Source organism: Leguminivora glycinivorella, chromosome 11, assembly GCF_023078275.1.
Source record: "Leguminivora glycinivorella isolate SPB_JAAS2020 chromosome 11, LegGlyc_1.1, whole genome shotgun sequence".
Lineage (NCBI taxonomy): Eukaryota > Metazoa > Arthropoda > Insecta > Lepidoptera > Tortricidae > Leguminivora > Leguminivora glycinivorella.
Window position 1 is genome coordinate 11,206,265 of NC_062981.1, and position 15,066 is coordinate 11,221,330.

The following is a 15,066-nucleotide window of genomic DNA, read 5'->3' on the forward strand; positions in this document are numbered from 1 at the left end:
TAGCGCATTACCATCCGGTCATTAAATCAAACGCTGACCCACTTCTATTTCCGCGTCACACTGACGAATCCAGACGTGTAGTTTTTCTCGTTGTGGTATTCGGTAGAGAATACAAAAATTATAGTCGATCACCGACATTCTATATCTGCGCCGTCGCGCCGTATAACCCGTTTCACGCGCCAGTGGTGGCCAATCGATGACGCATTCACTCGCCATTGTGTGGATTTCGAATGCTGACTGAAAACGTTCATTAAGCACACGTAACTACTTGCATGTATAGTCAGAGGCAGAGAAGTGACCTCCCCGCAAAACCTCGTAGGACCCAGGCCAATTGTTCCGATTTTGATTTTAAAACTTTATTTCTATAAAAGTTCAAAACTCTAATTTTATTTTTTCTTAAAAAAGGTACACTGGGACAGAAATCGAAGCAGTCAACTCTCTCTCTGCATCAGACTGTACATACTCTTGTACAACAAAGTGAATATTTAACGAATTTATGATACCCTGAATGGAAACTTATTGAGGGTTAGATACTAAAAGATGTTTCATGCGAGGAATGGAAAATAACATTGGTCTCAAATAACTTGGACTTAGAGACTTCACTTAGAGATTCCAAACAAGTACACATTATTTAGGCTATACAACTTTAAATATGTTTGAATAAAATAAAAATTAGGTACATTCATAGACAGATTGACCAATCAATTTTAAAATCTCGGTCTCAAGCATCCCTTCCTATTCGGTTTGGTGGTTTAGGTATTCGCAAAATTACCAGTATCGCTTCCCCAGCCTTTTTGGCATCTACTCATGGCGCGTCAAATCTCATAGGAAATATCTTAAGGGCTTTGCCCACAAACTATGAGATTGCGGGTTTTGAGGATGCCAGAAATGCTTTCAAAATTGCCTGCCCAGGCAGAAACTTTCCAGACAATCCAAAATCACAAAGGAGTTGGGATAATATTTATTGTGATTTAGCTTACAATAAACAACTTCACAGGTCCAGAACACGCGAGGCTTTTGGCGGTCGGAGCCCGGGAAGCCGGTTACTGGCTACATGCCCATCCCTCACCAAACACTGGTACTTTCTTGGATCCGACCTCCCTTAGACTGGCGATCGGTCTGCGACTTGGGGTTTCGGTGTGTACGCCACACATATGCTCTTGTGGCACGGACGTGGACCGACTGGGACACCATGGACTATCTTGTCAAAAAAGTGCAGGCCGTTTTTCGAGACATGCGTCGCTTAATGACATTATCCGTCGGTCCCTTGCAACCATCAATGTGCCTGCTCTCCTTGAGCCGACTGGCATAATCAGAGATGATGGCAAGAGGCCTGATGGAGTGTCCTTGGTCCCTTGGAGTATGGGACGAATGTTAGTGTGGGATGCTACCTGCGTAGACACATTGGCACCGTCTCACCTCCAACGGACCAAGAAAGTGCCGAAATTTTGAAACGTAATAAATACAAAAGTCTTGGCAAAGAATACCTTTTTGTACCCTTTGGTGTAGAAACTCTAGGTCCATGGGGCCCCAGCGCGAACAAGTTGTTCACAGAAATCGCGAAGCGTCTGGTTGAGGTAACTGGTGACCGAAGAGCTGGCGACTTCCTCGCACAACGTATCAGCATTGCGATACAGCGAGGAAATGTCGCCAGTATCCTTGGTACAATGCCTCAAGGGCCTATTTTAATCATTAGCTAGCTTTTAAGTTTAGTCTTAGTTTCTTATATAATTATGTAAATATGTTCATGTAAATAAAAAAAAAAATTTTTTTTAAATTACCACACGTGATTCTAAACATGATGATTTGATAAGCTGTATGTACCTGCATAATTGCAGGTAAGATACAGCAAAAGGTTTCCAATGTCTGGAAAATCCTTGCCCGTATCCCGCGAGCGCGCAATATTTTCACCGGGCTTGTTTTGTATCGCCGCTCGCATCAAAGGAATTTCCTAACTAAGGAAACGAAACGTTCGAATATATTAGTGCTACGTATCGCTTCTGGAATGCTTTAGAGTTGGCATGGGCGTTCGTATCTGTTACGATCAAGGACTGGACGGTTTACGCGTGGAATGATTGTGTGTTGATTCAGTAAACATCACACTTCAGTTTACCTGGCGGAGTATAACTAATTTGAATTCGTCAAGGAGATTTTACTTGTAGACTTGTTTCCGTATTAATTAATAGATGGTTTACTACCTGTTTTATTTGTTTCAAAATTAATTATGTAACTTATGGCATGGTGGATTTACTTATTTTTAATTTCATGAAAGACATATAAAAAGTCGTCGAGACACTCGGACTGTGGGGTAAGGGAGCGCGTGGACTTCTCAGGAGTTGGGTAAGCGTTTATAGGAAGCAAAAGGTGATCCTCGCGCCGGCAGCTTTCTTGTGCAAAGAATTGCTATTGCAATACAGCGCGGGAAATCGAGAATGCTGCCTGCGTGATGGGCACCTTGCCGAGAAGTCAGGACTTAGACTTTTAGGAATTGTAGGTATTTATTTATTTATTTATTTATCTTCGGCTAGTTTTTTTACAATATGAGTATAAAAGTAAAATAAAAAAAAACACTTACAGAACAATATAAAACATATAAACACATTATAAATAAGTATTTTATTTTTATAGATAAATAGTTTTAATTTTTCCAAGTCTGAGATTCAAACAGTGGGAAACTAAATCAGGCTAGTTCTAGTTCGCTTCTTCATTCAACCCTGTCATTTGTGTAATCCTGCCAATCTAGGGATGGAATGTGTCCTAAGCCATCTCGCGCTACCTCTTTTTTGGTCTGCCTGAATCCCCGCCTGTAACCTCTACATAAAAAAATAAAATAAAAAAATATTGAAACTGAAATACAACTACACCAATCTGGCCGTTGCTCATGTGGTGACATCCCCTTCCTTCCGCGGGTGTCGTAGAAGTTGACTGAGGGATATCATTTCAATTGTAATGTGGGCGATGGGCTGGCAACCGTCACTGCAATATCTCGATTTCCTTTTCTGTCAACCCCTAAAAACGGTCTTCTTCTTACCGTCTTAAGTTTCTCAAGAGATCCTCCTTGCTTTATCCCGACAATCGCCACGGCTCATAGGAGCCAGAGGTCAGCTATGGCAACTAATCTAAGATTTAGCGCAGGCACTAGTATCACAAAGCAACTGTCATCTGACCTTTCATCCTGAAGGGTATATAACTAGGCCTTATTGGGATTAGTCCGATTTCCTCATGACACTATAACTAATGGACGTAATGGTACCTAAATAATGCAAGTAACTCTTTTACAATGTTTCCACAAGATAAACATAGTGATATCTTATGAAAGTACATTTCACCTTTCACTCATTAACGAGGTTTTGTTCATGTTAGGTGCTTTTAAAGATAAAATTATTAATTTAAATATGGACATTTAAATATGGCATGTCACCCGCAGAAAAATCAGCATCAGGGTAAGTTTTTTTTTTATTATTATACTAATCCATATGTTTGGAAAAGTTATAGAACTGTACCTAAGTATATCAAATTATTCAGTAAATACACAGACAGTCATTCTTTCCAGATCCTTCTACTTAAGTTACATTAAATGTCATTAGCACACTTGTATAACAACTGCCTTTCACAGGGGTTATTTCCGGATCAATTCAAAATTGCCCGAATTATTCCCATCCACAAAAAAGGGCTAAAAACGGATCCAGCTAATTATCGTCCAATATCCCTGTTACCAACATTATCCAAGATTTTAGAGAAAATTGTTCTAAAAAAGCTTATGGCTCACCTATGCTCGAACGCGATCCTGAGTGAAACTCAATACGCATACCAAAAGTCTAAAGGTACCATTCAAGCGATTGACACATTAATAAATACTATAGTAAATAAATTAAACGATAAGCTCAAAGTAGCTGCAATATTTTTGGACCTAAGCTCGGCATTTGATATGGTCGACCATAATATACTCTTCGCAAAACTGGAGTTCTACGGCATTAGAGGCAAGGCCTTAAATCTTATACAATCCTACTTTCACAATAGAACGCAGTTCGTGGAAATAACAGATGTAGAAGGTGATCGGGAAAATGTTATAAAATCCAGACCCATTAAGCTAACGCGTGGAGTACCACAAGGCTCTATCCTGGGTCCAGTCTTTTTTGTGCTCTACACAAACGACTTGGTACAATTCATAAGAAGAGAATTGTCGGATATCAGCCTAATAGTTTTTGCCGACGATACAAATGCGATTGTAAGCGCTAATTCACTTGAGGCTCTGAATAGAAAAGCTAATCGTGCTCTGGAATTATTTGACTGGTGGTTTAGCTGTAACAACCTGTAGGTGAACTCGAGTAAAACTTGCGCCATGCTCCTGAAGTCTACAGTTAGACAAAAGGACCAACTGAATCTGTCGTTCTGTGGCCATAGAATAGAAAATGTAAGCAGTGTGAAGTTTCTTGGTATTCATATAGACGATTTACTCACATGGAAAAATGAACTAACGACCATAGAAAACTCAATTAGCTCAGCTTGTTATATCTTGCGAAGTCTGCGGTACATAGTGGAGCAAAAATACCTCAAAATGATATACCATGCACTAGTGGAATCAAAACTTCGTTATAGTGTCAAATGCTGGGGAAACAGCTATGACTATAACATGAATAAAGCCTTTATAATACAAAAGCGAGCCGTGAGAACTATAGTGCGAGTTCCACAAACACAGTCCTGTAAGGAATTTTTCCTCGATTTAAAAATTCTGACTGTCCCATCCTTGTACATCCTTCTACTCCTCTCAGACTTGGTCAAAAATCTCAACGACTACGAGACCCCTGAGGAGAGGGAGATACGCCTAAGCACAAGAAGGAAATACCTACATTGTAAAAGCCTACTTAAAATAGTCACACACTGTGCCGAATATCAGAGTGTGCAGCTCTACAACAAGCTTCCCAGTGAGTGGAGAACTATCACTAGCCTTAGTAAATTTAAAAATAAATTAAAAACATTGCTGTTGAAGGAGTGCTTTTATTCTATCGAGGAGTTTACGACCTACTTTAGTAATTTGCCAATGTAGCTAATTTAATTAAATAAATACGTTTGATATTGTTCTGCATGTTAGATTAAATTATTTACTTTTTTAGATTTAAGGACTAGATTTAAGTAACATTCAAATACAATTGTAATATTGTTAATGAATTAATAAATAATAATAATAATAATGGTCTTCAAAGTTGACTATGGGATATGGTTTCAATTGTGGCGTAACTAGTAGGTTAGCACCGAAAATTTATCAGTTTCATGACTTATGAAGGCTTTGCTGGCCCCTTTTGACCATAACTTTTGATAGGTAATTTCTGTTTCTTTGTTTGTAACCTTTGTAGGTATAATGAGCTGTTCATACTGGCTTCGTTGTGGTATTCTATTTACACTTATACTCTTGTTTATTTTATTTAGGTACTATTTTTGTTTCATTTCTTATTCTGGGTTCCTTAAAAAGTATCGGTAACGTCCCTTACCACTGTTTTTTTATCAACTTTTTAAAATATAAGTAAAATAAGCCATCAGTAATCTCAAGTTGAATATATTCAGTGAAACCAGAATAAGTGAGACTTCAAGGGGCAAAAGAATTTGTGTCATTTAAGGAGGTATTCCACTTATAAAGGGTCTCAGTTAGACAGGTATAATGAAATGTCAGTCTCATAACAGAGGTTTAGAATAGAGGTCGTGTCAGTTATAGAGGTGATAAATAAGGCGTTTTAGAACAGAATATAGTTATTATCATGTAGTTGTTCTCTCTAACAAGGAAAAGTATAAAATAAGCCTTGTCTTTAAATAAAATATCGAAAACTCGGACGTCATTGCGCCTTCGACTTTATGATTTTTTATATGAATTTTTTCATGTATTTTTATCGGCTTTTTTCGTTTTTATTTCGATAGTTTTAATTATACATACATACATACATACAATCACGCCTGTGTCCCATGAAGGGGTAGGCAGAGCACATGAAACTACTCAAGTTTCAGTGCCACTCTTGGCAAATAAGGGGTTGACAGAAAACGAAACTGTGACACGAGTTTTAATTATATACTTCAAATGCATTAGACGATCGGTCTGGCGCAGTCGGTAATGACCCTGCCTGCTACGCCGCGGTCCCGGGTTCGAATCCCGGTAAGAGCATTTATTTGTGTGATGAGCACAGATATTTGTTCCCGAGTCATGGACGTTTTCTATGTATGTATATAAGTATTTATATATTATATATATCGTTGTCTGAGTACCCACAACACAAGCCTTCTTGAGCTTACCGTGGGCCTCAGTCAATCTGTGTAAGAATGTCCTAAAATATTTATTTATTATTTATTATTATTTATAAGAAACCCCTTCAACTCGCATAAATAAAAATAACCGAATATATGAATGGATTAAGAATTGCTTACTAAAAATATGGAAATTTGTTTTCAAGTCCAAGTTACAATGTCATAGATTGACTGTGTCTCAAATACAGAGGTAAATTCCTATAAAATTCTAAACAAACAATTAAGTGAACGTAATTTGACAAATATTGTCACAGTACACTCTCTATCTCACTCATAGAGGTAAATGTGACTATGCAGTCGAAAAAGCTTATCTCAGTTATAGAGGTCCTTTTTGTCTCACTAATAGAGGTAAAGCAGTGCAAAAGTGTCGGGACGGCACCTTGGGTCCCAACTAAAGAGGTTTCTCACTTATCCAGGTCCCAGTTAACCAGTTTTCACTGTACTACGAAACATTCCTTACGTCTCCAAATTTGGACATACTTTTACAGCCTTACACAGAGTACGTACCTACATCATAAGTAAACATACCTAAAGTTGTTTTCATACGTATCTGCGTAAATTTACACTGCAACGAGTCAATAAACACGTCATAATCCCGCGTTCGACAGAGACAGCATAATTATTAGTTTTTCACTTATTTTCGTATTCCAGAGTTTCTACGTTTGAGGGGATTTTCTATAAATAGGGGTGCCACGCGGCGAGAAATCCAGTGTAACAACACTCGCACTCGGATTCGGTTCTTGTTACATAAACCTACCAACCCTACTGCCATGGTGAGGACGCCTTTTGATACGCTTTTAGTGATGTGATAGTGATGTGATTTAAACTTGTGTCAAGTGTAACTACAGTTGCAATTATAGGGATTGTCAATCACCAATAGGCTGTACTGTTTACTTGATTGATGCGATAATCCAAAACGTGTCTTGGCCATCCAACACAAGATGCCACTTTGATCGGTCTTGAACAGCGTCGCACCTTTCTCCGATGCGTAGCTCACGGAGGTCTACTTCCACACTATCTACCCAACGAAATTTAGCAACACCTTTCTACAAACTTACACTATTTTCTATTAGTATATCTTAAAATGTCTTCTCTTACTTCTTCTCTTCTTAACTTTACCTTCTTCGATAGGACACCGACGACGATCAGAAGATGGCGATGCTCCGCAAAGCCTTCCAGATGTTTGACACCACCAAGTCGGGCTACATCGATGTCCTCAAGATCTCCACCATCCTGAACACCATGGGCCAGCTCTTCGACGACTCTGAACTGCAGGCCCTCATTGATGAGAATGACCCAGAGAGTAAGTAGACTATAATGTTTAACTACATTGTCGCTTACCAGTCGGGATTTCATTAATTAATGTTTAGTGTAACATTGAAAATCATAACTTATAAAAATCCTTCCAAAAAGTTTAATTTGAAATCCTATAATCTTAGTATTAAAAGTCGGTAGCATTAGAAAAGCGACACTGTGGTGAAATTATTTTAAAATTAAGTAATTATCTAAGTTGAATGTAGCCTGACAAAGTTAGTAACTAGCATAAACACGATAATCAAAAGTTCAGATAAGTTCGAATATTACAAGACACAGGATGAAATCACGTTAAACATTTTGAGTAAATTTATTACCAAATCATATTCCAAAGTCATGTTGTATTTTTTTACATAACTAATGCATAGTAAACACAAGTAACGTTTATCATTATTATATTTTATTTCACCATTTATGATTTTTAAGTGTTGCAATATTTTATTGCATTTCGATATTTTTGTAAACATTTTTCACACAAATATTACCTACTAGTAATTTGTTGACTTGTTCTCTTAAATTCATCTAAATACTTACTTTACGATTTTAAATCATGTTTTTCACGTGTTATTTCCTTTTTCTTACCTACAAACGCATAATTTATATTTTTCCTAAATTTCAAAATTTGAACACCTTCGATGTAACGGCCAGTATTTTTAGAAACCATTTCCTAAGCACGTGTTGCGTTGACGGTCGCAGCACTCGCACCTCCACGCTACGAAATATTTTTACTCGTCGCCTCAAAACTGACGGCGCTATTTCCGGATGACTCCTCAAGATCTCCGTTCCTTTGGTCGCCTCGGTTTACTTTTTACGCTGGAATCGTTAAGTGATGAAAGGAATATTTGGCAGTAGTAATTAAAGAAGAACTACAAATAAACTTGGCGCTTAAAAATGTTATAAACGTTTGAATGTTTAGTTTAATATTCTGTTGGTGTGAACGAAGTATTTAGATGTAAATGTAACGATGCTCGTTAAATATCATGAAGGAATTCTTGTGATCTCTAAAGAACATTGTCAAATTTTGTATCTCTCTTGAGTCGGATGATGGTTCCCATTATAGATCCTCTAAATCTAACTATCATAGGGATAACCAATTGACAGCAATACACAAGCAACCAACTAAGCGATCCAGTATTTTAAGTTTTGGCGTGGTCGTGGCGTCGATGGAATTTAGCTTATATTTCAATTGATACAATTTCAGCTACGATTGAAATATTCGATCGGATCGATTTGGTAGCACCCCGTCTACTAATCCAGGTTACGATATTATGGTTAAAAAAATAACTAAGGAAGTATTGTTTCTACTTCCAGCCTCTGGCAAAATCAACTTTGATGGCTTCTGTAACATCGCGTCTCACTTCTTGGAGGAGGAAGATGCTGAAGCTATGCAACAGGAACTGAAGGAAGCCTTCAGGTATGTAAACAATAAATAAACAAATATTGTTTTCCTAGGCTATTTAGTGTTATGGCCTGCTTTCCGACCAATTTCCTCCAATTTGTCCGGTCTAGTGCCAGGGTCCGCTTTCCGTCACAATTTTCTTTGTCCGTGCGGTATCCTCAGGTGTGAGCTCAATTTCTTTAATATGCATCTGTTTCACTACGTATACTTACCTTATAATATATCACTCCCAAAAACTATGACGACGGGTCTGGCTCAGTCGGTAGTGACCCTACCTGCTACGCCGCGGTCCTGGGTTCGAATCCCGGTAAGAGCATTTATTTGTGTGATGAGCACATATATTTGTTCCTGAGTCATAAATGTTTTCTATGTATTGGGTTGGCACAAAAGTAATGACACACTCTACAAAACTCTATACATTTCCTTTCTTAAGTTAATTGTTTTCGATAATATTCTAGTATGTTGTAGAACATTCTAGGTACTTCTAATGTGAGGGTATATAAAGCCTCCTCGTGATTGGTTTAGTTAGATTGAAATAAAATGGACGAGCGACAAGTTCGAACACTTTACTTATACGAGTACTTGTTAGGCCACAGTGCGCGGGCTGCGGCTGACAATATCAACACTGCATTGGGCGCTGGAAGTACAAGCCATGCCACGGTGTCCAGATGGTTTGACCGTTTTAAATCAGGAGACAGGAGCCTTGAAAGTCAGTCACGCTCAGGGCGACCACCTGCATTCAATGATGACGATTTACGCCGCGAACTACAGTCGAATCCTGATGCTACTACTCGTGAATTAGCGGAAGCACTTAACTGCAGTCACCACGCTGTGGAATACCATCTGCATGAGCTTGAGTATCGAAAAGTTTTGGCTCGATGGGTACCGCACATCCTTACCGACGCCAGTCGTGCAGTCCGTGTCGCCATCTGTCAATCACTTTTGCTGCAACCCCGACGTAAAGAGTTTTTGACTGATCTGGTTACGGGAGATGAATCATGGATTTATTATGAGAAAGATACACGTCCTGCTTTTTGGCTGCCTCGAGAAGAAACGCCACCAACTCAACCGAAGCTGAGTCAAAAGAACCGCTTAAAAGTTTTGCTTTGTTGTTTCTGGGACTCGCAAGGCATGCTGTTTCATGAAATATTACACAATGAAACTGTAAACGCTAACAAATATTTAACACAGCTCACCGAACTATCTTCTGCTATCAAGAAAAAACGACGAAGACGAGCCACTGTAATTTTACTACATGATAACGCTCGACCTCATGTCGCATCTACCGTTCGCCAACAGCTGCAGAACTTGGGCTGGGAGACGATACCCCACCCACCTTATTCTCCAGACCTCGCACCATCAGACTTTCATTTGTTTAGAGCCCTGAAACGACATTTGCCGGGTAAACAATTCAATGATTTCCATGATGTACAGGTGGAGTTGAACAACTTTTTCGAGGCACAGCCATCAGAGTTCTGGGCGAAAGGCATCCAAACTTTGCCGGATCGTTGGCAAGAAGTCATAGATGCTAATGGTGATTACATCATCGACTAAGCTTTTTGTATTGTAATAATAATAAAAAAATCGATCTATTATCACTGACAGGACTATTGTAGCCAATAAGCCTGACATTGTGATAATGGATCGACCGCAACGCCGGGCCGTGCTCGTTGACATCACCATCCCCCATGATGAGAATCTCGTGAAAGCCGAGAAGGACAAGTCCAGTAAGTACCTAGACTTGGCTCACGAGATAACCGCCATGTGGGATGTTGATTCAACGATCATTGTTCCGATAGTCGTTTCAGCGAACGGTCTCATAGCGAAGAGTCTCGATCAACATCTTAAGAGACTCTCGCTAGGTGGCTGGATCAAGGGCCAGATGCAGAAGGCGGTGATCTTGGACACGGCGCGGATAGTCCGACGGTTCCTCTCTCTGCAGCCCTAACCACCGGCAGCTTGGGCCCTGCCCGCTGCTGGCGGCACCCTAGGTTAGGTTTTTTATAATGTGTTTATATGTTTTTTATATTGTTTTGTATGTGTTTTTGTATTTTACTTTTATATTCATATTATAAAAAGCTTAACCTAAGAAGCAAAATAAATAAAGGAAATAAAAAATATAAAACGTAAACCAAGTGTCTCATTACTTTTGTGCCAACCCAATATATGAGTATGTATTTATCTATTTAAGTATGTTATCGTCGCTTAGCACTCATAGTACAAGCTTTGCTTAGTTTTGGCTAAGTTGATCTGTGTAAGGTGTCCCCAATTTTTATTTTATATTTTTTTAATGTAAATAAAACCAAAATGGGCCTTATTCTGTATTACCTCTCTTTTACACATTTTTAAAGTTCCTGTAAAGATTTTTTTGAATCTAGAGCTGAAGTTCATAATTTGTTTTTGTAATGTATATTATTTAAGATGATAGTGGACTACTGGTTCTTCTTTAACAAACGTAGCCTTTCCCCATGTTCCTACCTAGTACGGAAAACCTTCGTATTCTTTCGTCAACACTAAAAAAATCAAGCTCATATCCAGTAAAATCTTAAGAAATGGCATACTTTTATCATAGTATGTATTTTATTTCAGATTGTACGATCGCGAAGGCAACGGTTATATCACCACCTCCACGCTGAAGGAGATCCTTGCTGCGCTCGATGACAAGCTGAGCAACTCTGACCTCGACGGCATCATCGCTGAGATCGACACTGATGGCTCCGGAACCGTCGACTTCGATGGTAATTATTATAATATTATATATCAGAGTCTATCTCACTCAAGCTACTTACAACAACACGAGAGTGAAGGCAATGGATATCCACACGTCCAAGGAGATCCTGGCCACCCTGGGTCATAAGCTGAACAACGTTTTTCGATTCTATACTACAAAAGACGTCAACTAAGGACTTGTCATATCATTATCTCACTAACGCTACCTAGGACCACACGAGAATGAAGGCAACGATTTCGATGGACTTTTACAGTGAGCTGGAAAACTGCATGGTGCATGCTATTTTGCAGCTCGCAGCGCTGTACGTATTTACTTAGTTTCTTACGACGATCAACCTGCTTTCAGGCGTCATCTTCAAAGCGCCTTTACTAATAACAGCAACAACAGTAGTGACCTTGATCATGAAATTCATATTATATCTTATGTCTTTTGCAATTATGTATTGATAGTTAACATTATTGACGATGGTTAGAATACACATACAGGTGCCCATGAGAAAAGGGAAATAATTAAATTACGCATTCCTGGGGCCAAAAGAAAAAAAAATATACAGTTGAGAAAATTTGGCCGAATATTTTTTTTTATTATTTTTGAATGTGTTTTATTGTTGTTGTTATTTATAAAACTGGCACGTATAATGAGCGAACATTTTTGAAAGATTTTATTTCTCACTTTTGACATCTATCAATGATAGTGACATTATTCTCCATAATGGTATCAACGCCGTTAATTGTACTGAGTAACAACAAGATTTTTTTTTATTTGGTAATAACTCTGATACTAGGCGAAATCCAGAAAAGTTTATAAGGCATTTTAGTCTTAAAATGGGATCGGGAATACGCTATTAAAATTATTCCCTTTCCTCATGAGCACCTTGTATAGGTATCTCACCTCTGATGACAACACAAGCGTGTTATATTAACGGAATTAGATGATTGATGATAGGCGCTATCTTGTGGCCTCCTCTGTGTGTCTTTATTAAAGAAAATAGTGCGTTCCTTAATATAGACCATTATGTACTTCGTTAAGTGGTATTGGATGGATTTAATCTCCTATTTAACCTTTGATTAATTCCGGTTTTTCTTTCTTTTCAGAATTCATGGAGATGATGACTGGCGATTAAGCGTATCGGCAATATTCCCATAGTATTATTATATTTAGTTACTATTTATGCATAATTTAGAAGTTATATAGACTTCGATTAGTACAAAACTTATTAATGCGGTATTAGCATGGTTTGTGACAAAAACAACTTGACATCATCTATCTTATAGATAGTGCGTTTTATTAGACAGTCTACGTTGAGTGGGCCAAGGATCAGAGAGCGTTCTAAGGAATTATTTCCGTAATAATTTATATGAGATGTTCTTTCAGTTCTCAAGAGACATTATGTTATAATATTTATGGTTATATTTTTACACCTTGATTACAAGAGGAGATTATTTAAGTTATTGACATCTTAATAAATGCCTTTGTTAATAAACTATTTTGTGAATTTTATTTATTACCTAGACATAAAAAGTACTTAGTATTTCGTTGTCATCTTTTCTATGAAATATACTAGACTTTACTTACTTTACCTTAAAACTTACTTTTAACATTATAACTGGTGTCAACCTGCGTTCTTTTATGATTCATTTTCTATTTTCTAATAAAATCAACTTCCTTTTCAGTCCCTAGAAGTCCTAAAACCAAGGATACTACTCTCCAAATTCTAAATCGCTGACGTTGACAGTGGTCTCATATTGGACTAAAAGCCCAGAGCCGCCAGATCTTCCTCATTTTCTCAAGGATGAAACTTTGGGATAATGTAGAGTTCGTATCAACGTTAAATGTCTTCATAGTACTTAGTTCAGCCCGTAGGCCATTTTTTGCTATAAGGTTTTATTTAAAAAACACTAACTTTCCTTAAACTCTCAAGGCAGATTTTTCTATCCATACTAATATTATAAATGGGAAAGTGTGTGTGTCTGTTTGTTTGTCCGTCTTTCACGGCAAAATGGAGAGACGAATTGACGTGATTTTTTAAGTGAAGATAGCTGAAGGGATAGAGAGTGACATAGGCTACTTTTTGTCTCTTTCTAACGCGAGCGAAGCCGCGGGTAAAAGCTAGTATGTAATAAAAAAGACTAAGGATTTGTTAATCATCATTTCTAGACCTTGAAAATCTTTCTAACTTACCCTAATTTCTCAAGCTATGGCCGGCGCAAAGGGTTAGGAAATGATAATTATCAATTTTTAACAGTACTTTCTAATACATGTATAATGAATCAGCCTTGAGGTTTAAGAAAAGTTAGTGTTTAAAAAAAAAACCTTATAGAAAAAAAAATTGGCTGACGGGCCGAACTAGGTAATAATTATGCAGACATTAAACGTCGATACGAACTCTACATTATTCCAATGCTTCATCCTTGAGAAGATAAGGAAGGTCTGGCGGCTTTGGGCTCTTAGTCTATATTGTTTCGAGTGGCATTAAGAAGCTCCAAAGACATGGACACTGAAACATCTATGTAAAAATACATATAAAATATAAATCCTATTCAAATCTTATTACTGTCCAGGTATTTCTGGAACATAATTTGCCTTGGTTGACGTGTTTCCGGTTTGTAGACTCCACTGCATTCATCGCAATTCAAGTATAAATTTAGCATTCAATTGCCAGGTCAGGTGTTATATTGGTTACATAAGTACCGTTCTAAAACTTCCACTCCCCACGTGATTGGTGTTTGAAAGTGAGGAATTGTCCCTTGTTTGACTAAAATTAGCCATCTTCCCACCGCTACAATTGGTCAATTTTCCAATTGCATTTAGTTTCCTGAGATGCGCGTACAGTTGCACGTGAAATACTCTTTTACATTCTCACCTGTCCGCGTCTCACTTTTCAAAATATATTAAATGATATCTGATAGATATCAGCTTGTATTTATTTTGATTCAATAGGTATAAGCAGAAGTTATGGAAGAGTTCTATTCATATTCATTCATATTCGTTTATTGCAGTCATGTACATGCATTACGTCTAGGACTTATGACTATGTTACATGGTAAAGCAATTTAGTACATACTTATAACTTATAACTAACACTATCTACTCGCACAAATAAATTTTGCCTGCACAACATATTATTCTAACAGTTAAATATTCAGTCGTTCTAACTGAATTCCCTAAGTAATGCGTATAAAATTAAAATATACTTATTTGAGGTCTGTACCTTTCATATTCTTATAGTTTCGGCTGGTATTTAACTATATATGTATTTAGTAGGTAAATATTTTCCACAAATTCTACTTACTTGAAACAAACCTTTTCCTTTAACAAGTTCTTTTTAAAA

At 37.7% G+C, this 15,066-nt stretch overlaps 2 protein-coding genes across 2 annotated transcripts in view; both read left to right on the forward strand.

Annotated features, from left to right (window-relative positions):
- The window catches only part of LOC125231338, a 35,227-nt gene that overhangs the window by 12,068 nt on the left and 8,093 nt on the right, over positions 1-15,066 (forward strand). Inside the window, exons 8-12 of the mRNA XM_048136783.1 lie at positions 998-1,078; positions 7,423-7,594; positions 8,917-9,019; positions 11,594-11,742; positions 11,786-11,871. Coding sequence (XP_047992740.1) covers positions 998-1,078; positions 7,423-7,594; positions 8,917-9,019; positions 11,594-11,742; positions 11,786-11,871 — 591 coding nt within the window. The remainder of the gene's footprint in view (positions 1-997; positions 1,079-7,422; positions 7,595-8,916; positions 9,020-11,593; positions 11,743-11,785; positions 11,872-15,066) is intronic.
- On the forward strand, positions 6,954-13,221 carry LOC125231239 (troponin C). The gene is made up of 5 exons (XM_048136628.1): positions 6,954-7,064; positions 7,423-7,594; positions 8,917-9,019; positions 11,594-11,742; positions 12,830-13,221. Exons 1-5 carry the CDS (start codon positions 7,062-7,064, stop codon positions 12,856-12,858), a joined length of 456 nt encoding a protein of 151 aa, XP_047992585.1. The 5' UTR covers positions 6,954-7,061; the 3' UTR covers positions 12,859-13,221.